The sequence below is a fragment of the Gallinula chloropus genome, assembly GCF_964237585.1.
Source record: "Gallinula chloropus genome assembly, chromosome: 4".
NCBI lineage: Eukaryota > Metazoa > Chordata > Aves > Gruiformes > Rallidae > Gallinula > Gallinula chloropus.
Window position 1 is genome coordinate 92159313 of NC_140088.1, and position 24085 is coordinate 92183397.

The 24085-nt window shown below is 41.9% G+C and overlaps 1 protein-coding gene across 1 annotated transcript in view; it reads left to right on the forward strand.

Annotated features, from left to right (window-relative positions):
* ANK2 (ankyrin 2) overlaps nucleotides 1-24085 on the forward strand; it is a gene marked incomplete at its 5' end in the record, with an annotated part of 222690 nt that overhangs the window by 168002 nt on the left and 30603 nt on the right. The window contains 9 exons of the mRNA XM_084263021.1: nucleotides 2956-2991; nucleotides 9365-9589; nucleotides 10945-11043; nucleotides 12261-12415; nucleotides 13345-13556; nucleotides 14173-14377; nucleotides 16572-16668; nucleotides 20487-20715; nucleotides 22707-22832. Coding sequence (XP_084119147.1) covers nucleotides 2956-2991; nucleotides 9365-9589; nucleotides 10945-11043; nucleotides 12261-12415; nucleotides 13345-13556; nucleotides 14173-14377; nucleotides 16572-16668; nucleotides 20487-20715; nucleotides 22707-22832 — 1384 coding nt within the window. The remainder of the gene's footprint in view (nucleotides 1-2955; nucleotides 2992-9364; nucleotides 9590-10944; nucleotides 11044-12260; nucleotides 12416-13344; nucleotides 13557-14172; nucleotides 14378-16571; nucleotides 16669-20486; nucleotides 20716-22706; nucleotides 22833-24085) is intronic.

The following is a 24085-nucleotide window of genomic DNA, read 5'->3' on the forward strand; positions in this document are numbered from 1 at the left end:
GCAAGGAGACTCTTAGTGTTTGAAAATAAATCCTACGTAAGCATCGTTAGTGGCTTTAAGCAAGGCTGTGGCCTTTGTGGGAGCATATCCAATTCAGACTGTGTGTTAATAAAGTAACACAGCAGTTTCTGACACTAATTGATTTGGCACAAATGATCTTAATTTGGTACTCTGTGCAACCAGAGACAAAAAATGACACTACTTCAGTTTAACCCCAAATTGTTGTTGGGATCTTAACTGATCTCCTCACGATAGGAAAGTGTTTCTGGGGATGACAGTCTAACACCCCCCAAACAAAATGATACATTTATAAAGAACTCTTCTCTTGGTGTGGCCTTTCCCAGCTTTAGCATAACCAAAACGTCTGTGTCTGACATTTCAGAAGGGAAAAGTGTTTTAACAATCCATTTCAAATTTAAATGTAACCATTGTTTCAATAAGTTGATCATTTCATCAGTAAGGAAAGAAAAGCAGGGTCTTTGATCAGAGCCTTTGGCAGCCATTTTGACAACAGGGAAATAATTCTCTCTAAAGAGGTAGTGCTCTTTTCGTGCTCACAATCTCAGCATGAACGGCTCCTGGTTGCTTTACACAGCTAACAGGTTCCAAATAGTTTCATATTTGGGCTGGAGGAAAAATTCCTGTGTTTAAACTTCCATTCAGTGGATGAGATTTGCTTCTCCTGATCAAAATACCTGATCATAGACTACATTGGGTAGGAAGGGACCTTTAGAGGCCATCTAGTCCCACCCTGCAGTGAGCAGGGACATCTTCACTAGAGCAGGTCGCTCAGAGCCCCAGCAAGCCTGACCTTGGATGTCTCCAGGGATGGGGCCTCCACCACCTCCCTGGGCAACTTGTCCCATTGACCCACTATCCTCAGAATGAAGAACTTTCTCCTGACACCCAACCTAAATCTCCCCTGTTCCAGTTTAAACCATCACCCCTCATCCTGTCGCTCCATGCCCTCGGGAACAGTTCTTCCCCAGCTTTCCTACAGGCACCTTTCAGGGACTGTCAGGCCGCTATAAAGTCTCTCCCAGATCCTTCTCTCCAGGCTGAACCAGCCCAACTCTCTCAGGCTGGCTTCACAGGAGAGCTGCTCCAGCCCTTGGATCATTTTTGTGATCATCCATGTTGAGCAAAGTTAAGGATCTCTGAATATTCCAGAAAGTTTGGGTGCAGATTATCCAGTAAGATAAAATTTTATCGCTTTGTTTGTAATATTGGGAGGTTATTATGTGTAATTTCTTACTGAAGCGTTATGAGGGATACAGAAGGGCAAATGCATTTCACAGTTTTAATCTCCTACCTCACAATATCCTGTTGTTGGAAGGACACATACATTTCCATCAAGTTGAAAGGGAAGAAAAACCACTGAACTGTAAGCATTTAGGCACTAATTGCCAGTATCATATTCGTACCTTTACCACCTGCAGCAGTCAGTAGAGATAAAGCTAACCCTAAGATTTTAAAATATAAATTGTGAGCAAAATTACGTTGTTTTAATTCTTGGGTTCTGGTGAGCCATTGAAAAATAAAAGTCCAAAATTGAGTTGCATAGATTGTATTTGTAACAATCTAACAAACTGTGACTGACAAATAGGGTACAGGCATGGTAGATAAGAGGAGGGGCAGACCTGACCTACTGTTAGGAAAGTGGCACTGTAAGGAAGGAGCTTGGGAGTTTGTGCTTTGATAGGAACTTGGGTTTGTGTTCTGTAGCAAGGTACGTAGCAGCTCTGCAGGTTTTCCAGCTCTGACCTGCTCGCAGTAAAACTCTTTGTTGTTTTAATGAAAGATACTGTTTTCTTTTATATAATTTGATGAAGTTTCTAGTTGACTAATAGATGATCCAAGTTTACGTGTTATCTGACAGAATTTAACAGCTGGGGTTTTATTAGTGAATTTATCTTTCTGGAAGGTGTTGCCTCCATCAGTGATAAAGGGAGAAGGATGAGGGAGTGGGCAGCTCAAACTGTTGAAAAATAATGTGAATTATTGTTCTTAGCTGCATGTCTGCAAAAAAGGAGGCTGGATCCTTGCTAACAAGGTAAACAAAACATATTTCAAGTGTTGTATTTTGAATTCATAATATTGTTTTCCCAATGTGAGATTAATTTCCTGTAAATAACGATGGAAACAGGACCTGGCAGCGACCAGCTGGTAGTCGTTTCTGGAATCTGAAATAATTTCAAATTATACTGTTGCCTTTATAAACTTTATTCAGAAAGTTACACTAAAGGAAGACAGCAGGTGTGTTTCACTGATCACTGTCCGTGTCAGTGGAAGAAAATGGCAGTGGAGATATATATATATATATATAGATATAATAAAAAGTAGCATCAGAAAACCAACTGGCCACGTGAGGCATACCTCAGGACCTAAAGAGGCCAAACCCAGCATTTGAAACTTGTCGTTCTGCAGTGCTGAACAAAAGGAGGACGAGAAACATGTTGAAATGTAAGGAAGTGGAGGACAGAATGTGTTGATAGGAAATGGGAAGAAAAGAAAACCGTGATTTGTTGTCAGAAAAGCTGGCTGGAATTGCCGTAGATAGCTTACCCGTTGATGCACCGTGGTCCAAGTTTTAGATACGGCTACTGAAACCAAGGATCATTTTCCCTTATCTGGCTCTGAAGGACTTACTCAGAGTCCAGCTGCACCTTTTAGGTTTCTGACTTCCAGTTTGAGGATATATGTAGGGAAAGCAGAGCACTCCAGGTTTACTGCTGTAGTAGTAGAAACCTCTTGGAACCAGAGATGTTTATGTAGGTTTATTTTCCATACTCACTCCTACCTTCTCACATGTAATGAATATGCACATATATGTATATGTTCATGTGTTTAATTTAGAAATTGCTTCATTTTTCTGATATTCTGGTATTTTATTTAACTCATTCTTTTTTTCCCTTTCTTTTCCTTTTTGATGTTAAATCATCTGTTCTATTCCAGATGCTCTTCTCCATGTCTTGATCATGACAACAGCAGGTGAACTTCTGCATAATTTCTTTCTTTAATACATTGCACTTCTCACCCACCCTATTTATCCTCCTCTCTTATCCTACTTCAGGATGCTTTAGTGTTTTGATAGCGCAGGTTAGCTGAGAGGAAAAACCAGTCTGCTCTGCCTAGCCGTAATAGTTACACAAGGCCTTATTTCTCCTCTTAAGCAGTTGTATAAGTGTCTACTTTCTCCTATCTCTCTTGCTCGTCTACGTCAAGAATATTGCAGAGCCACTCCCTAGGCCACGTTTTCCAAACTGTGCCACTACATTGGAACTAGTAAAATAACAGCACGGAGCCAGTATCTTTAACTTTCTGTGCCATGTGATTTTTGTGTGTGTGACCTCGGTTAATCAGGGGTTGAAGCACTGGCACACTGCATCCGGCATAGAACGCCTGAAGCAGTACCTTCCCCAAGATGATCGACTTCACTTGGCAAACTGAGTGTTTATTGGCACAATACCTCTTTTCCACCTTTAACCTAACTATAGAAAGGTGAAAAATCTTATTAAATGTTCACCTGTGTGAAATTATTCAATGGCTACAAGTCGCCAAGCTATGAACTCTATTTTTGGGTGATATCTCAGTCTCTCTGTAGTTAACTAATGCAGTGAAGAGAACGTTACCATGAGTTAATACTCAGGTGGTTTCCCATGTAGGATCATGTTTTTTGTCCTCCTGGAATGTGTTTTTTGCCCTGTTTATGTATGGCATAGTTGCAGCCTGATGGAAAGCACACCAAGGTAGTTGAATGACTTGCTGTTGACTTCAGGAGGAGCTGGATCAAGGCCTTTTTTCCTTAATTTCTAACTCTGGTATCAGTCTTCCTGCTCCAGCTGAACACTTCACGTTGGCTGAAGCACCCTGATTGTTTGTTTCTGCTTCATACTGCGACTAACACTGAATGCTGCTATCTCCTTGTTTCCCAGTTTCCTTTTAAAATTAAGATAATGTATGCAGAAAAGGTCTTAAATTTGTGTCTACAATGGATGTGCTCTAGTTAGCGCTTTTTATCCTTTCCTGCTATCTGTTAAGAGCATGGGTGTCTGTCTAGCTGGTTTGAAAGAGTAATCGTACCTGAACTGACTGTACAGAAGCGATGGCATATTGATTTTGCCTACTCTGGGTTTGTGTGTGTGTGTGTTCAAATTGCTCTTGCCTGTTCTGGAAAGACACTTCCCGATGCTAGGTTTGCATGGCTCTTGGCGTGACTCTGCAGAATGAGAAGTGCGTAAGAGTGCCGACAGGCTGGCGTCCGCAGACACCCAGCACCGTGACTCCTCTGCACAGCTGTTTACGTAACAGTGATGCTTCACAGATCACAGATTGGTACCTTCTTTTGCTCCCCCGCCCCAGTGTTGACACATTCACCTTTCATTTGTTTACCCTGCTGTTATCTCTCGAATGAGCACAGATAGAATAAAGCCAAATTAATTCTGTAGGAGTAAAGTCAGCAGAGGGAGTAACTCTGGCTTGGATCAGAAATGCAAATATCATATGAAAGCACACCACAGCTTCTCGTCCCTGTAAGGCAGATAAATGCATCTTATTGTCTGTGTTTTGCTCGACTGGAGCCATTAGAAAATGCATTGCTGTTTCCTCTGCTCTTTGTAGAAGGCATGGAAAGAGCCTGATAATTTGGGGTGTTTTATATGTGTCCTCAGCGAGAAGGATGCTATAGCCAATGTTATTTGATATAGTTTCCTTTAATATGGCAAGTATGTTGGTTTTAATTGCTTTAAAATTCAAGAGAATGAAATGACCTCTCTGTAAGTATTGCTAAATTAGAGAAGAATGGATGAAGCTTAATCTTAACTGCTAACTGTATGTCTCACAGATGCATGCAGACTCCCCTGCAGTCTATAACTTACTCCTAGAAAAGAATTGCTTCTGTTCTTTATTTTCTCTTTAAAACCCTGATTTTTTTCCTTTGTTCTCTTTAAAAGACAGAAGGCAATGATCCCCCCAGGTGTAATTTGTTTCACTGATATAGCTCTTATATTTGATTGCCACCTTGCTAAACGTCAGGAAAGCTCAGTGTTGATCTAATTTGCAAGACGGTCAGGGTCATGTGTTTTTGTCTTGCATTGTTTCCAACTGCACCTTTAAAACTGTCTGAAAACAGAACTTACTCAAAGGTGGCCTTTGTACTGAGAAGGATTGTCTCATCAGTGCTCTAGTCACCCTTGACCTACAAGTTTTGACTCTGCTGCGTTAACCCTTAATCTGCTTGGATTTTGAGTCGTCGCGTAATTGAAGCTCTTAAATTGAAGTTCTTGACATGGCTTGCAAGGGTAAACAGGAGTTGGTGCTAAAGAAGGATGTTTCCCCTGTATATATTTTTTCTAAGAAGGACATTAAAAACATGTTCTGAAATAGGCTCTTGCTGATGAAAAGTACATGTAATTTTGACACATTGCTTGATCAACCTGTTCACTTGCTTTGACCACCTTTGTTTTAAATGGCTCTCAAGAATGTTTTCTTCCCTGCCAGCTGTCCAAACATTTTTTCCTGTTTATAGCTTTCCCTCTCCTCACTTTCTCCTCATTTTCCCCTAACCACAGTTAGCTCCCCCGAAGGTTTGAATTTCCCGTTACACCATTTTTAACCCCTCTCTGGAAGCTGTAGCTACTATACTTCCTGTACGTTGCTTTGGTTTCTTTTGCATTTTCTTCAGTTTTTAATATTGAAATAAATTATCATAGAAGCACACAAGGAATATTTTTCAGCCCTTTATTTTTTTAAGGATTCCGCCTTTCTTCTCTTCTAGTGATGAGTTTTAAGTCAGAGCAGGGAGGAGCGGTGGAGAGACTGAATGGGTACCTCTCAGAGTTGGTGCAGCAAAGCACTCGCTCCCTGCATGCAGTAAGAGAAGCACTCCCTCACCTACCCTTCAGGGAGTAGATATGATGTCAGGGTTATTCGTATGTTAGTATTACCTATTTATTTTCTTTCTGACCATGGGAATTTAGTATGGAAAGGTGCCACTTCCCAAAGTGGCTTAATTCCTGCTGCTTCCTTTTCATTCAGTCGTGTACGATCTCTTCTTGTCACTTAACAACACCTGGTAAAAGAAACATTAGGGAGAGGACATACGATGTGTGCACGTGGGCAAGAAGATAATGAATTTTGCATTTTGCATTGCCTTTATATTGGTCATGCAGGGTTTTCACTTTCCTAAATGCACATTTCAGGAAGTGTATTTATGCCATGCATTAGTTTTGTATGAATTACTAGTATATTGAGATAAACAGTCCTTCAGGAGGGCAAAGCTTGCTATTCCAGTCCTGCAACAGTAATGTCACCATCCAGGTGCCCTGTTATGTAGCAAGTAGGGAGAAAAAGAGGCTGCTGTGATTCAGAAAATGCAAGGTTATGAATTATTTACTTGGCTATTACATACCCAAATTTTAAAAAGTAGTCAATGAAAAGAAATTGGATTAAGTGGATAAAAAAATGGAATGTGGCAAAACGCTGTGAAATAAACAGGGTGGTATGGTGGAAAAGAAGGTATTTTTACATCCTGTGCCAGCTCTACAGATCCTAGATCAGTGTACTGTCCTTTCAGACTGCCACACCACAGCCCTGGAACTGAGTTTTCCCCTTTTCAGTTTCTTTCTTTTGCCTTATATTCATACTAGTTCTCCAAAATTTTTTTCTCTGAATTTTCATAGTAGCATATTGCTGGTTTTGTGCACGGGCTCCTCTGTATTTAGCAGGATAACTGGCAGTGCTCTTCTGTGCTGCCCTCAGGCTGCTCTGTGGTTGCCTGCACTGCTGCCCAGCAGCCCAAGGGCACTCGCAGCCCTGCGGCTGCTCTCAGACTCGTCACAGATTCATGGAATCTCCTGTTTCAGGGATAGGGCACGAATCTGGGTTTGGGTGTGTACTGTGGTGAACACGCCCTTTGCCAGATTGTGCCTTGTTATTAGTAAATACGTGCTTACTAAAGAACTGAGATCTTTTTAATGATGGAAATGGGTCTCTTACAGTGAAGAATAATAACGCCCTACTCTGTGGGTGAGACGAGACCCCAGTTTGTTACAGGTAGTCAAAATCAAAGACTACTCCTGCCTCTTTAGCTTTTGCATTGGTTCTACCCCTTAAGCTACTTACCTTAATTGTGTAACGTGTGCTTTATGAGAAGGCACTGCTGTTCCTTATCTTCCAGTCAGTCTGAAAAGGGTGACTATACAGAGAAAGAGCACCATATTAAAAACAACAGCACCCATTATTGTGGTCAGAAGGGAAATTATTTGATTTGGACCCTTACCTTTTGTGTGTATTCTTCTGGCAGTTAACAGTGAGTTTGGCATTGCTGAGCCACAGGGGGATGTAAGCTAAGGAGGACATATGACAGATATTTCAGTGATGGACAGCACAGGAAGGTGATCCTGTTGTTGAAGTGTGCAATCTTGAGCATTACGTCAATAATGAAAATGATTGAATCCTAAAAATTGTATTCCTGACAGCTGGCATGATGAAAAATGTGGGTGTAGTTCAGCCAGTGCACTCGTTAGCTTCTGGTCTCTGTGGGGTAGTATTTCTGTTCTTTGTGGCATTAGGAGCAACGTGTGAAACTCTTCTTCCAGCACTTGGCATTACTAATTCCTCTAACACACCCCTTGTAACAGAGACGTGGGCCGATTCTCAGAAACATAATTCCCAGCTGCTCTGATAACACTTCTTCCTGCAGTTAGAGGAAGCCATAGCACATTATTGCAACAAATGAACATGTAGTATCTCCTAAGCTCTTTTTTCACCTGTGCTTTACAATGTATAAAGTGTGTATTTTGTGTAGGAAGCTCCCAAATTAATCCCCAGGGAATCAAAGCTGTAAAATGTTTTCATTTTCTTTTTGTTTTTTTCCCCCCTTGTTAAAACCACAGAAACACCAACCTCTAAGGAATGAGATAATGGTTTTACTACCCAGACTTTTACACTAAACAAAGCCTAGAGGTATATGAATGGCAGTAGACTAGGAGACTGCATGTGTGAGAAAGACTGGCATCCGTGGTGCATGGTGTGCTTCTGACTGGCGCTTGCGGCTCCTCTCCATCATCCCATTTTTCGGACTTGCACGGTGTGTGTCGAGTGTTGTGTTTCTTACAGCATGTGGAGTTACTCGTAGCTGTGTGGACAGTGAACGGGCGCAGTGTTTGTTGCACAGAACGGTCGAGGGGACAGTGGAAATAAACCTGTGTTTGCTACTTGTGTTATAAGGGCTTTTCTCTATTGCAGGTCCTTCACTAGCATTTCTGCGGCTCCCCATGTGATGATTCAGTTTTAGTGGCTAGAAGTAGGCCCGATACCGTTCTGTCTCATCTCTTAGTTTCACTTCCAGCAACCTGACATTCCCATCCCACATCAGGCATGATCCTAAGTCATAAAACAGTTTAAAAAGAAAAAAGTTGAAGTAGTTTTATTCCTTTCCCAAGAACGTCCCCGATCTTTGTAACCAACCTATCAAAATCTACCTGTTGGTTATATATGGGACTATAAAAAATTCTGCATAAAAGAAATTCCATGAAATGTTTTTCTCCCTTTTAAAGAAAAAGAAGTAAATAATGTAATTTACCTTGTGCTAGAAGAGGGCTCCCTATAGATGGCTTTCTGCATCTCTTAAGTTTTCCACTGGGACATTGTGCTGCTCTGCAAAACAACACAGAAAAACAAAAATCCATAAATAAACCTCTCCTACTGTGACTCCAGCTGCAGTCACCTGACCCAAATTTCTCTTCAAACAATAATGAAATGTTGGATTTTTTTATCTAAACAAGTGCTCACTGCCTCCACCGTTGTGTCCACACACTTCAGAATTAATTTTTTTTTTTTTTTTTTAAATCCAAACCCATTTTTTGGTTAGAAATTATAGTTTTATCACGTAACTAGAAGTTAATGTAGATAAAACCCCCCGGACAATCCCTCCATTCAGAATTGGCTTTACATTCTTAAGACAAAAATAATTTTCTTCAGTTTTGCTTATAGAGAATTTAAAGAGTGAGGAGCACCATGTTTACAATATAGATGCTTGAAGGCATTGAGTAGTGATCCTTGTGCTTGACATTGTCCCTATTAGGTACATACACATGTGCTCCCATTTGTTAGCGACTGCTGGTAGTTTTACCAACAGCAGCACTATAAAATAAGACTTTCTGTGACAAACTCCACGATTGCTTATTTTAATTAATCCATGATCTTAGCATGATCTGGTGCTTCACATGGGAGAAGGGCTGTTTCCAGTTGTACATCTAGACAAAGAGCTATGTTTAACATACATAGCTTGTTACCTATGTGGAACATAACCAAAAGAATGTTGTTAGGTTGTGTATCTAATTTCCACCCCCTGATTTTCCAGCTTCCTAGTTAGTTTCATGGTGGACGCTCGTGGGGGTGCCATGAGAGGCTGCAGACATAACGGACTGCGCATCATCATCCCTCCGCGGAAATGCACTGCGCCAACGCGAGTGACTTGCCGGCTGGTCAAACGCCACAGACTGGCCACCATGCCTCCCATGGTGGAAGGCGAAGGCCTGGCCAGCCGCCTGATTGAAGTTGGACCTTCTGGTGCTCAGTTTCTTGGGTAAGGGGTGCCATATGGGCTGAAGGAGAACGCTCGGTCTATTTTTGTCTGTTTGCACTGAAATGGCTCCTTTTCCAAGGCTTGAACAGGAAAAGATGTTACTAACATATGGTGACAGACTGGTCGAGTGAAATACAGATCAGTTGTTAGTTAACAATTCACAAAGTTTTTACACCTTTTCCTTTCAAAATGGATATTTTAACCACTAGTGCTAAGGTTAATGTGCTTCCTTGGGTAGGATTACTACTTGGTGTTGTGATTCTGTAATGGGAAAAGACCCCTTTGCAGCGGAAAGGGCAGTTCATACCTGATTTAAAGAATCTACGTGTAAGGCCTGAATAGCACAGTGCTGATTTTAAGCCCAAATGCAAAGCCTGCTGCCTATACAACACAAGTTTCAGCTGCTTATTTTAGAGACTTGTGTTATCAGTAATTTGGACTATCAGGGAAGCACAGTGCCTTTGATTTTTCTGGGGTTGAAATTGCTAAATTAAGCAATAGGACAACCCTGGATTTTTTTTGGCTGTTTCTTTTGTCCTATGCAGCAAAACCCATAGAAAGATCAGATCTGTGTCTGCTGCTGAGCTTGTTTTAGCAATTTTCAGCTGAAAGCAGCAGTTTATCCACACTTTTTTTTAATTATTATTTGTTTTACCAACTGTTCTCCCTGTCAACTGTGGCATCCAAAAGTGGATGATTGAAGGAACCCCTTCTGTTACAATAAATAGCTTCATTCAGAAACTGGGGGGGGGGGGAGGGGGGGGAAGACACACACACACACAAAAAGACTCTGTAAACAGAAGTAGTTTACACCCATTTCAAAGCAAATCAGTTGTTTTTCTAACCGGCAGTCATCAGAGCCACTATCTTCCTTAGTCCCTATTCCAAACGGTTATACGGAGTGTGAAAGGAGACCGTACCTGAGATGCATTTTGGCTTCTTCTCTGTTGCTCTAATCTGGTACAAAAAAGCAAGAGCCATTCTGAAACACTGCGGATACGGTGCTAAAATCTTTGTGCCCTTCCTGCAAGTGTTTTTCTAAGTGGTGTACGGGCAGGGAAATCGGACGATTACTGTACTGTTTGCAGAGGTGCATTCTAAGGTCCAGATCCTGTTCCCATTGAGTTCAGGGCTGAAATTCCCATTGTCTTACTGTAAGCAAGAAAATACCCTAAATTAACGAAATTAATTTTGCTGATTTTGATCGCCAAATTGTGATGGCTAGGACGGAACCTTGTTCAGTGTACAGCCTAATTCCACTCTGTGGACCAGACAGTGGCACTGGCCTTCTGGCACAAAAAATACATAAAGTTTATTTATGTTCTTTCTTTCACTGCTGCTTTGGATGTGCTCAGTAAACTTCATCTGCCTACGGCTCCTCCCCCACTTAATGAGGGAGAAAGCTTGGTCAGCCGAATCCTTCAGCTGGGGCCTCCTGGGACCAAATTCCTTGGGTAGGAGAGACTTGAAACAAATTGATGGATGCTGACCTCCCCGTTCTTCTCCTCTTTCTGCAATATGATTTTTTTATGTCATTATGCCCATGATATTGTCCCTTTCTATCATTTGAAATTTTGTATACCTAACCCTTAGTGGACCATTTTTCAACCTCTGTGATATGTGGTTTTATTTTGGTCGTATGTTTGTATCCTTTTCTTAAAGTACTGTGGCCTTCATTTTTGTTTTGGCATGAAATCTTCCTAGTTCTGTGCTTGATGTCTGTAGCAAAGCAACCTGGATTGGGACCAAAAAAAGAAAAAAAAAAGAATCTACTGTAAATTTTAAGATGTGTTTTGTATCAAGGACTGAGTAATTGATAAGTTACCTGTTGGATATCACCAGTATGATAGAACATGTGACTTTTACTGCATACGTGGTAACCTGTGTGAGTCCTCTAATTAGAGAAGTGTATATACAAATACATTTGTATTTTCTCTCTTATTTCTAAGAGTATGTATGTATATGTATACATAAATATATTATATGTACACATATGTGCAGTATACGTGTGTGTCTATGTGTAGCTGTATGGACACATACACTGATACATCTATGGACATGTGCTTGTAAGTCAACAAGGCAAATTCTGATCTCCTATACTCAAATAGAAACCCAGACGATCTCCTCAGACCTCCTGTATCTCTCCCAGAGTATAAATCGGTGAGAATTTCATTGGAATATAGAGAAATAGTGTGAAGTGAAATTGGCACAGGACACAATTGCCTACTGATTGCAATGAAATTACACCGATTTTCACTAGTATAAGTGAGATCAGGATTTGTCCTACTCCTCATACACATTACAGTAGATTCTCTTTGAAATGAAGTTGCACAGGTTAACCCAGACAGTAGTGACAGCTAAAATGAGCACGAGTTTTTTATGAACCTGCAAAACGACTACCAAATTTCTAGCTAAGCAGTATTATCTTAGCAGAGATCATTCACACTGTGGAAAGAGGTGAATGTACTTCCTAATCTCTCCTTCAGCATTTACTGTGTCCCTGTAAAAATCTAATCTGTGTTAGTGACCTACTAGTTTAGGATTGTGCCAAAGTATTCCAGCGAAATAGGTAGAATTCCAGGTCACTTTGTAGCAGACTGAATAGAGTTGCTGTTAATCCTGTTTCTTCCTCTCTCCTGTGTGCATTTAATGCGCTGTGTTGCTGTGCCAGGCCTGTGATTGTGGAGATTCCCCATTTTGCTGCTCTGCGTGGGAAGGAGAGAGAGCTGGTGATCCTGCGCAGTGAGAACGGGGACAGCTGGAAGGAGCACTTCTGTGAATACACCGAGGATGAACTGAATGAGATCTTGAACGGGATGGATGAAGGTATCTAGTGTGACTTTCTCTGGATCCTGCTCCTGCGTTACTTCTGCAACTGGGGGTGATAGCTTCTTACCATTGATTTTGTTTGGCATTTCATGTTTGGTCAGCCCCAGAACTTCCGACACCGCCTTCTCCAGGTGCCACATTTCAGTCCCACTGGAGCATAGTCATATTCCTCAGTACAGGAGCCAGCAGTAGCACTGTGTGCTTAGGCTTCCTTCCCTTGCATGGTCTGCGGAAGCGGTGGGACAGAAGAAATCCACCATCACGAAGATGAGATGCTAGACTTGTGCATTCTGCTGCTGCCTTTCGTGGTGTTAAACAAAAAGCTTCCATAGCAAACCTCTTTCCAAAACAAGGCAATTAGCATACTCATCCTTTCCAAGCAGCTATGCGTGTGGGAGGAAATGTCAGTCATGGGTACTCCTGCTTTCTGAGAGAACAGAATGGCCTTGGGCTGTCTCAGATCTGCAGAATTTGTCATTAATTCTGATGGCTTTAAAAAAAACCCCAACACAACAGAAACCCAAACCAAACACAATACAGAAGGAGCCAACTCACTCTCAGCTGAACCCTGATATGTTTTAGTTTCCTTCATGCTACTCTAGGCCACAGTGTAAACATGTGACGTAGCAAGGGGCTCGGACCAAGCCCTTTGCTTGTTGCCGGCCGATTTGGGGGATGTTGTCAGCATGTTCTGAGTTTCCTGTCTTAAGCTCCCTTCAGTCAGTTGTTCAGTCTGTCTGTCCATCCCCTTCTTGATGTCTTTGGTTTAGCTGAGCTTAAAATACCAGAGTATGTTTCATTTCCCATTTGGTTTCTAGACAAAATGCATTCCTGAGCTGCTCTTAAGCTGTGAAAAGCATCTTGCAGGTTGCTGTGTTGTTTCTCTGAAACTCCTGTCCCCTGACCATCTTCTCTTTGGGCCTCAGTGCTTGACACACCTGAGGAGCTTGAGAAGAAGCGCATCTGCCGCATCATCACCCGAGATTTCCCCCAGTACTTTGCCGTGGTATCCCGCATCAAACAGGACAGCAACCTCATTGGACCGGAGGGAGGTGTGCTGAGCAGCACCGTTGTACCACAGGTTCAGGCAGTCTTCCCAGAAGGGGCTCTGACCAAACGAATTCGAGTTGGCCTCCAGGTACAACAAAACAATCACAAGGCTTACGTTTTCATTTTCCCTCCCCCACTTCCACCTCTGCCTAATTTTGGTGATGATAATGATATTAGTGTAGGTTATGGAACCATTTCTTAAAAGCTTCTTCAGCAAGGCATCAGAGAAGTGCAAAGTGCTGTAAGAACTAGGTCAAACGCACAGATTCTCAGTGTGAAGTAAACCAGCTACTGGAAGAGAGGGAGTCTTTCTCCGCCCTCCTTTCCTCCTGCTGCATGAGTCCAGTACTTACCTTGGCCAGGAGATTGTGCTTGTTGAAATATCCTGTGGATTGCTTACTAAAATAGCTCAGAGCTTGTTCTGAGGGAAGAGGATTAAAAAAAAAAAGGTGAGAAGGGAAGCATTTGCTACTGTTTGCATGAATTAATGCTGTAAAGGGTCTGACAAGCACCATGAGGGGAGACAAAAGGAGGAGGAAGGCATGGGGAAGTTGAAAAAGCGAGGTCTCCCCTTCCCACTGGTAGTCAGGTCTTCTGTCTGCAGATTTTCATGGGGTTTGTGGCAATATACAGATCTGGTTCTTTGCCTACTCCTTACACTGTTTTTGAGTACCTATTCTGTTCTTGTCCTTTGCTTTGGAAAGGCTCAACCTATGCATACTGAACTTATAAAGAAGATTTTAGGCAACAAGGCCACCTTCAGTCCTATAGTCACACTGGAGCCTCGGAGAAGGAAATTCCATAAACCCATCACAATGACGATTCCTGTTCCCAAGGCTTCCAGCGATGGGATCATGAATGGTTATGGAGGCGACACACCCACTTTAAGGTTACTATGCAGCATAACAGGTAGGATGCCAATAGGAGAGATTTTTTGGTGCATCTTGAAATTGTCAGTAGCTGTGGGCTGATATGTTAAACTGATTATTCACATGGAAAGCTGGGTGAAAACCTGACTGGATTGAGAGGCTGTGAAAATAAACTACTTCCCAAACAATTACCTTATAGCAGAAATAACATTGGTTGTTTGGACTAACAAGAGATATGTGATACAAATATCATCCTTTTTTGGGTTTGGGTGGTGGGGGTGCTTTTTTTGCATTTCCCTTACAGTTTGTTTCTTGGGAACCAGCACACCTCTGCCTGGCAGGCTGAGTGTAGTACCGATGTAGTGCTGCAGTACACTTTAGAGGAACACATTGGAGTTAAACTCCAGCACGATGAGCGTCTCGTTCAAGCTCAGTGCAGAGGCAGAAGGGAGCAGCGCGTGTTTATTTAGTTTAGAAGTTTGCATCTGTTCTCGTTTTTGAACTGATTTCAAATACCAGCTCAGTGTATGATGTGTTACACACCCAGACGTGTCAATGGGGCATTCTGGAGAGCAAGTGCTTTTACCATGTCATGATAAAAAGGTGCTAGGTAGCTGCTGAAATAGCAGAGACAACGTCTGGTCACGAAAGAAGGAGTTGCATTTCCAAGTGATCAAAATGACATTTATTTAAATAAAGAAGAATGGTCTCCTCTATAAAGAGGGCTTTGAGGAAGTTTCTCGGAGGGACAATAAATCTCCAAAGATCCTCTAGAAAACTTTAAAAGAGAAATTGGTTCCAAGAATTCTTCACCAAAAGGAGAAAGGAGATATTTCCTGAAAATTAGTATTCCTCGATGGATACAACTTGGTTTAAGGTTTGCATAAAGACTGTGCTGTGTGGTGAAACAGGAATCTCACAGATCAGTTGTGTATGAGAGAAGGCACAGACCCACATCCTGGCTTAGCCCTGATTCTGCACAGTTTTTTCTTTAGAGCTTCATGTGCATGTTACAACCACTCACAGCTGCCATCAGAAATGAATACTTGTGTCTCCTGTGAGCTCAGTGTGATTTTTAAGGTAACTGGAGACCAAGGTGAAGTGAGGACATATATTGAAGAACTTGAAAATACAGCTGCAGGGTAGACAGATTGTACCCACATTTTCAGCTGCATGGGCCAACTTGGAAGCTGGCAGCATCTGTGACAAAGACGAATGAAACACTGAGCAGGCTGATATGAATCCGGAAGGCTGTCTGTAGTACAGCATGATACTGGGGTGTACGTCACAACTGCAAGATCTTGTCATGATGAAGGGCCTGGAGCATCTCCCCTGTGAGGAAAGACTGAGTGACCTGGGGTTGTTCAGCCTGGAGAAAAGCAGCCTGAGAGGGGATCTGATCAATGGGGATCAATAGCCAAAGGGTGGAACACAGGGGCCATGGGCAGCCTCTTCTCAGTGTCTGTGGGGACAGGACAAGGGGTGATGGGCTCAAGTTGGAGCACAGGGAGTTCCCCACCAATGTGGGGAAGAACCTCTTCCCAGTGAGGGTGAGGGAGCCCTGGGACAGGCTGCCCAGGGGGTGTGGAGTCTCCTTCTCTGGAGAGATTCCAGCCCCATCTGGATGCTGCCCTGTGTGCCCTGTCCTAGGGACCCTGCTCTGGCAGGGGGTTGGACCCCATGGGCTCTGGGGGTCCTTTCCAACCCTAATGGTTCTGTATTTCCATACTGACATGCAAGATAAATGTCTTAGTTATGTACGCACTGGGCCCAAGCCCTTGAATTTTTTTGGAAAAGTAGTAGATTATAGAAATCACAAATTGTAGTTGTTGCTATTAGTAACATTATTATTGTTTCCCAGGTGTAATGCTGCAGGTTTCACTGCACTGTATGTGGGCCCATTTTGCCCCACAGATGTGAATAGTATATACCGAACAAAAGTTATTCCTGACAAATTACATCTGCCCCCCAAAATTCTCTAGCCTCCTTTAACATTCCTGGAGCTGTTCTATGGGATTTATAATTTGAAAACCATTGAGGCACTTTCTTTTCTCAGGGGAATGCCCTACAATCCTCCTAGCATTAATGGAGCATCACGGAGCTAAGGAGAAGGCATGTCTGCCGTTGGTACTGGTTTTGTAGGATTGGATAAGTCAGAGGAATGTAAAATGTTTCTTAGAAGCAAGAAAGTTGCAGGCTTTCTTGGTTTACTTTTTTTTTAAATATCATTTCAGGAGGAACCACCCCTGCCCAGTGGGAAGACATCACTGGAACAACACCGCTGACCTTCGTGAACGAATGCGTTTCCTTCACAACAAACGTCTCTGCCAGGTACCTGTACATCAACACATACGTGTTACAGCATTCACCTGCCAGCACATGTCGTCTTTCCACAGATACTTCCTTCAAACTGTTCCAGTTTATATAGTAGAAGGGATATCTGCCATCTGAGGGACAGTTCAATTTTTGGGTGGTTAGAAAGAATCTGGTTTCATTTCGAATGCCTCTTCTCTCCCAGATGCAGCAATATGCAGATTTCCATGGGAACAGAAATCCTTTATTTGGGTAGCTTAGTGTTCATCTTATAGAAGAGGTTACTTCCAGAGTATCCAGCAAATGAGAAATGAGGCAGAAAGGCCCGTAGGTGTACCAAACTGTGATCTGGAAGATTCTCTTCCAACCATCTGTTCTCGTGGTGAGATGCAACTGCTGTCTTTCTGAAAACACAAATTCATATAAAAAAAAAAAGATAAAAAATGTGTGTATGTATCTTAGTTTGTGTACTGGCCGTGATTTATAACAGAGAGGTGATAAAAAATTTCCTTCTCTGTAAGAGATGAAATCCACAACCTGGAAAGTATTGAATTTGGGGTGTGTAGCATCACAAACAGTTACAAAAATCATGGCTAACTTGTCCATGAAAATCAGTGAATTCCTTTCAGTGCACGTGATCAGTATCCATAGCAGTTACTACTATCAGATTAGGTTTGCTAGTTAATGAAATAATTTATTCAACGTTAAAAGGAGTTCAGCTCTTGCAATCCAAGCTCCAGAATAACTTTAACATTAGGCAAAATAAAGTTTCTCTAGATCTCCTCAGTTCAGAAATGGAACTTTCCCCATTAAATTAATAGGGGCTTTTTCCCCATTAATTTGGATCCTTTGCTTATTTACATTTCTTTTCAGTTCAGCTAAACACTGCTCTTTAACAGCAGTGGCCAGAAGAGATGTCACAGTGTGTTTTAGCGCTCATCTGCCACCTGCAGTGATTCGTTTACAAGGATATGTTACAGATAATTTGACGTACAAGATGTGGAGACTAGATGTAGAGTTTGAGAGGTCAAAGTCCATGAAACTCTGGAGTCCCAGCAAGACTGAGGGTGTCTGAAATGGAACCGCAGTCAGTATTGGTTGTGGGTGTTTCCTAATCCTGATGACTGAAGTTGATTGCTAACATTCTCTGATGTAGGTGGGGTCCCATCCAGATATTTTAATGGGTTCAGCCTTTTCTTTTTCATCCAAATGAATGTTCAACAGACTACTTCAACCCAAACATGACTTTAAATGCTGTCAGAGTTAGAAAACGGTATTTTTCATGTATTGACAGTCAGAGAACTGATCTACCTTCTTTGCTGAAGGACAAGTTAACTTGAATTTCTTCACTTGTGTCCTGGTCTATAAGTGCATCTGCCCTTGTGCCCTGCTGAGACCCAGGTGATTCCTGACTGTCTTCTATTTGCAGTAACTGTTCTATGTCCGATTAAATCATTAATGATGGAGAACCATTTCCCTATTCATAAGACTAACTCTGTCCAGAATGATCCTGGGAAAGCGATACATTTGTCTAAAATCCATGTGAATTAAACTGTAGGCTTTGAGGAATAGCTGTTTTGCATGTCCTGAGCAGTGATTTTTTTTAAAGGTTTAGGATCTGTTTGGGGGTTTTATTCCCTGTGGTGTACAGCAAATCCTTTGAGCATACGGTGATTTCTCTGAGGATGTAGCCTCTCCAGTTTGAGCCCAGCATAGCATGATTCTCCTACGCACCAAAAGGAAAGCATCAGCATGCCGAGCCTTTAGCTACCAAACATGCTTTCTCTCTTTCAAATGTCATCTGCCTGTTTTTTTAACCAGTGTGTTTGTTAAATGTTCTAAAGATAAGGACAGCATGGAATTCGCTGTTATTCAACTGCAGATGGGTAAGACCAGAGAAACCACACATGAAAGACATGCTTTGTGGGTTATAATACCATGTAATCTACAGTAAGTAGTAAGCCCTCCTGTAGATTATATCAGGTTTTGAGGGGTCTTTGGCCTCTCATGGCTTCTGTCACCATCCTACAGATGTCAAACTCCAGCTTTCCACAGGCGCAGTGGATTTTGTTTAAAAGAAATGTCATCAGCTCCACAATGAAACAAAATGAAATTATAATCTGGGAAAGAAGGCAATAGGTGTTACTGCTTTGAAAATGCTCAGCGCACTTCTGCTGCTATGTTTTGGGAGTAGAAGTAAAATCATTTTAAGTGAGAGCTGTTATCTTTGCAGAACAACGATTTGCTTGTCTTGACAGAGATACGTGGAAGTTCTGTAAACTTTTATTTCTGGGTAGTGTTTTCCTGCTCCAAATAAATGAACCTGTAGTTTGTAGTGAAGAGGAGGGTTGTTTTTGACACCTGTTGTGGAAGCTGAAGTTCTAGAGTTGAGTTGCAATGTGTCTTAAGTAACCATGTACATTTGGCCAGTTTTGGGGTGGTTTCTCCCAGTGCTTCCTAAGAGACAGACATTGATTTGTAATAACCATCTGGGTGAAATCAGACAGTGCATGACCTTACCTTGCAAACTTAAAGGATTCCTCTGGCATGGTGGAACCTGAGTGAGATAGCAGTGGCAGCTTCTGGCTTCACACCGTGCAGGGGAAGTAACTTAGTCCAACAGTATTTGCCTGTTGATTTCAATGTGTTTGTGTTTGACTTTTCAGCCTATACATTAGAAAGATGGTGTCAGTTAAACAGCGTGTTAGAAACCACAATGAAAAGCAAATGATTGCAGCCTCTGTGAGGCAGGGGTAGTAGGGATCGGATGTGGAGAACTGTCATGGTTCGGCCAGGAGCTGAGCACCACACAGCACTCAGTGGGGGGTGAAAGGGGAGAGGAAGAGGAAAAAACCCAAGGCAAAGCTCATGCTTTGGGATAAGGACAGTTTACTGGGACAGCAGAGAGAGAAATAACAATAATAAGACAATAATAAGAATGTGTGCAGGTGTCACAGGGTCACAGTTACAGGGAAATCTGAGCTGTACCCTTCCAGTACATCCTTCTCTGCTTATATTCTGCCCAGAACTAAGATAATACCACGTGATAAACACGAACAAATTCAGAGACCTGTTGGGCAGCTCTGGAAGAATAGTGACAAGATCAATCACCATTTCAGATGTCATCAGGAATTGTTGAAAGTGATGGAAAACAGACAGCAGTGAGCTTAGTTTACAAGAGATTTATTTCTTGGATAGAAGGCAGGAACCATTTGACCACATATTCTCAGTATGAGAAATGAATTCAGATGAAAAAACTGTTGAATAGAAGAAAAAAATTTCATTGGAAACTTGGGGAAATTTCCAGAATTTCTTGGTTTTAGTAAACCAGCAGTAAGGTTTTAAATGTTATGAAAATACGTATAAATGTAATATATGTTTCAAAAGAGAAAAGTGTGAGAAGGTTCATATATTTAAATCTTCAGAGGAAGCGTGTGAGGCTGTCTGCCACAGGAGGAGTGAACTTTTTAAGGCCTTTTAAAGCATTTTAGATACCTGGAAGCAAATAAACTTCCAGGTGAGCGAGATCTTCTCAGAAGGCCTGGAATTTGTGCAGCCGGAGACTCCATGAAGGGTTTGCATCTGGTGTTTAGGAGAGAAAGTTCTGGTTCAAACGCTGCCCCTGATGATTTTCCTTCATGCTCCTAAATGCAGAGGGGGACCCATGAGCATTCTTAGGCTGTTCTTCCCAAATGGTAAATGGTTTTTTTTGGTGTTATTCTGGCTTGTCAAATTGATGTGGTTTACCAGTTAATGCTGCCAAGATGGGAAAACATACCATTGCCTTGCTTAAAACTTTGTGTACTGCTGACACAACTCTTTGTTTTCTTTTACAGATTTTGGTTGATAGACTGTCGACAGACACAAGAATCTGTTACTTTTGCTTCCCAAGTGTACAGAGAGATTATCTGTGTCCCCTACATGGCCAAATTTGTGGTGTTTGCCAAATCTCACGATCCCATTGAAGCACGGTTACGATGTTTTTGCATGACAGATGACAAGGTGGATAAAACTTTAGAACAGCAAGAAAATTTTGCTGAAGTTGCCAGAAGCAGGGATGTAGAGGTACCGTACAGAAACATGAAACAGCTTTTTCCATTTTCTGATGTTTGTTTTTAAGCTCAAATTTTCTGCGTTCTCTCTGCCGTAAGTGCTGAAAAATAACTGTGCTGATGAATGCTGTCACGATGCAGTATCATGTATCATGATAAGATGGAGAGTTTGACTTCTCTCAGGTGTAAGGGAAAAGCACCTGCCAGAGATGAATGATAAAATCCTATTGCCAACTGGCAGTTGCCAATCTCTTAGTCCCTGGGGCTGGTGGAAGGTTAGTATTCAGCTGGCTGCATTTGGGTCTTCACAGGTCACCCTACCAAGGGGGAAGGTAATGGTATGCTTCACCCACAAGGAAATCCAATCAGCTGGTAATTAGAAGTTAGAAAGAAATTCCCTGACTTGGGTTATCCTGGTTTTGGCTTTCTCCATAGCGTTATCAGCATTCAAATGGGACATCCCACAGGGGCAATCCTCAGCAATTAAAATACAGGTAGCAGGAACCTAAAGTGGGATTGGAGGAGAGAGTAAATACAGAAGTAGGCTGGTTGGCTTTCTGTTAGGGGATCAAGAAAACATGTAGGACAAAACTGAATTGGAAGGACTTGGTTTCCCAAGGTGCCTGGTATGGTGGGCCTGTTAAACAGTGGTAAGTGGAAACTGGAATGATTCTTTTCACTAGGGAATTAGGTAATAAAATAAACATGGGGGTTACCATTTAGTCCAGCAGTTTTAGGTTCTTTGTCCTCCTTTTCTCTGGTGTCAGGGTCAGCATTTCTTTAATTCAGGACTACAGCAGCCACTGCCAACTAAGCATATGTAATCTCTGTGAGACGGTGGGTTGTGCAAACCAGAGACACCGCAATGGCTTTTCTTAAACAAAATGCAATAGTTTGTAAGAACTTGGCAAGGCTTGGTTGTGGTTCCAGGTGCACAAGACTAAAGTTGCTCAACAGCGAGCTGCGAGGTAGCAGAGAGGTGTCGTCATTGGACTTTTTCTTCAGTTAGGCTAAAGCCAAGTTCTATGGATGCAGGCTGGCCCTCATTTATTACAGGTAACTTGTGGTCATTTCTGTGGTGATCCACAGTGAATACTGAATTTTAATTAGCTCTGTGGCAAACCCCTAGGAGACGCCTTCAATTTTCTAGTTACTTGCTTCCTCTTAGACTAATGTCTGAGTAAAGATGAGTTTTGAGGCTGTTTTTCTTTGCTGAATGAAGCCTGATACCAAGTCGGCGTTGCGAGAAAAGGGGAGATAGACAAAGCCAAAAAGGATGGGTAAATCTCAACTTCCAGTAACTTCCTAAATGAGTATCACTAACCAAAAGCAGCAGCCAACCATAGTCCTATTTCATCAGCATCTTTGCATGCCAGAAAGGGACATGAGCGGGTTTGATGAATATTCTGCTTTACAGCCAAATGAAAATAAAGCTGCTGCTGAAACAGGCAGGAGCTTTTCTATGTGGAATCCAGCAAACTGCCTGGTAAATGCAGTTTTTCGGGCAAGTGTTTTAACTACTTGCATGGCATATTCTTCTGCTCAATGTTATCTCTGTCCTGGCTGGTACTGAAGCTCTGACAGGCATTTCCCGTGCAGAGGAGCTAGATAAAAAACGGGCTTATAAAATTGAACAACAAGGCTGAATTTCTGGAAAATAAGGATGCAACTTTAATGTATTGGTGGTTTGAAGGGAATGTCTCCAAAACTGGCAGGATGAGATATAAATGTGTGGAGGGGCCGTAACATGAACCATCTGAAGGTGAGGCAGTGTCATTACGTAGGCATTTCAGAGAGGCATTTACCTGAGGCTTGACTCTGAAAAGCTTTAGACCTTTACAAACCCAGCTGAAATGGAGAGAATGTACTGGTATATGTCAGCTTTGCCTGCTGCAACAGACCGTTGCAAGTCAATTAAACACATTGCTAATTTTATTTTGAAATTTTCTGCATTGGTAAAAAGGTGATCTAACTGCTGCTTTGCTTCTGTTTCACTTCTCACAGGTATTAGAAGGAAAACCCATCTACGTTGACTGCTTTGGCAATTTGGTGCCCCTGACAAAGAGTGGCCAACATCATATATTCAGCTTTTTTGCCTTCAAAGAAAACAGACTTCCTCTCTTTGTTAAGGTAATGGTATGATATGAGCTATGCAAAAGTTCAGTATCTGAAAAAAAAAAGTGTCAGAAAACATTGTAGAGTTGGCAGAAATCTATCAAAACATTACTGCTGTACCCTAGACTTGTAAATACGCATAGGGCTGTCAATACAGATACAACTTGTTCAAAACCAATCGTCCTCCCTTCATTAGCAACGCAGAACTTCCTTTGGGGGTACAGTAAGAAAAGCATGACACCTTTTGGGATATAGCAAGCTATGGTTTGTAAAACAAAAGCCAAACGAAATAAGTCCCTTCATCCATAATTAATTAATGCTTTAGCTCTAGCTGTAGAGTCAGTGTCATAAATGCCATGGTCCATGGGGCTTGTCTGCATCGTTGGTGAGGTCTGCAGGGAGCAGTAAGTCACATAGAGAAGTGCCACCATCACCCTCTTTTCTGGAGAGAGATTTGGAGGGTGCTGCAAAGCTCTTCTCACAAGTGTTTCCTTCTACTGGGACTCCCTGAACACAACGCAGTACACTACTGCTGTTACATGGAGCAGTTGCAGAGATAAGCTTGATGAATGGAAACTTCCAAAACAGAGAAGGAAATCAACATGCTCCCTCACCACAAGTGCCACTGTGTGGCAGTTTTAAGCTCTCTCCCTCCTACCCAGCAGTATTTTGTAAGTTTGGTTTAATTCAGAACTCATCTATGCCAGCACCTACCTTTGGCTTTGCTTATTTCCTCCATGATGGATTTTTCAAAAACACATTCACAAAAACATCCTTGTCTTTGGATTGAGTATTTCCAGGCTGATAAAAGTTCATCCACGTGTATCTAATGGTATCACTTTATGGGTTCAGAAAACTAAGAGTGAGGTTGGGCTTTCAGTTCTGCCTCTTCTGTGATGCTGTACAGAATCCTCCTGACATTATGTGCAAAAGCAAGAGCTACATCGCCAGGATCTTAAGCTCTAAGTGTTTACTCCTCTTCCTGCTAACAACCACCAAAGAGATTTTTCGAAGGTTCACTGCAAAATCTTTTAAGTGTGGCATGATGTCATATGTTTTGTAGAGAATAATGGTGACACCTGTAAGTATATTGCAGCAAATTTCTCCATTCAAAGAGTAGAATTTATCAGTACATTAGAGAAAACATTTTGTAGAAGAAATTTTAAGTATAATTTTTCACTGTTATCAGCTGCTTGGGCAAAAGAGCAGCCAAGTGAACAAATACAATGGTTAATACTGAAATTTTGGGGAAAAAACTTCTTGCTAAC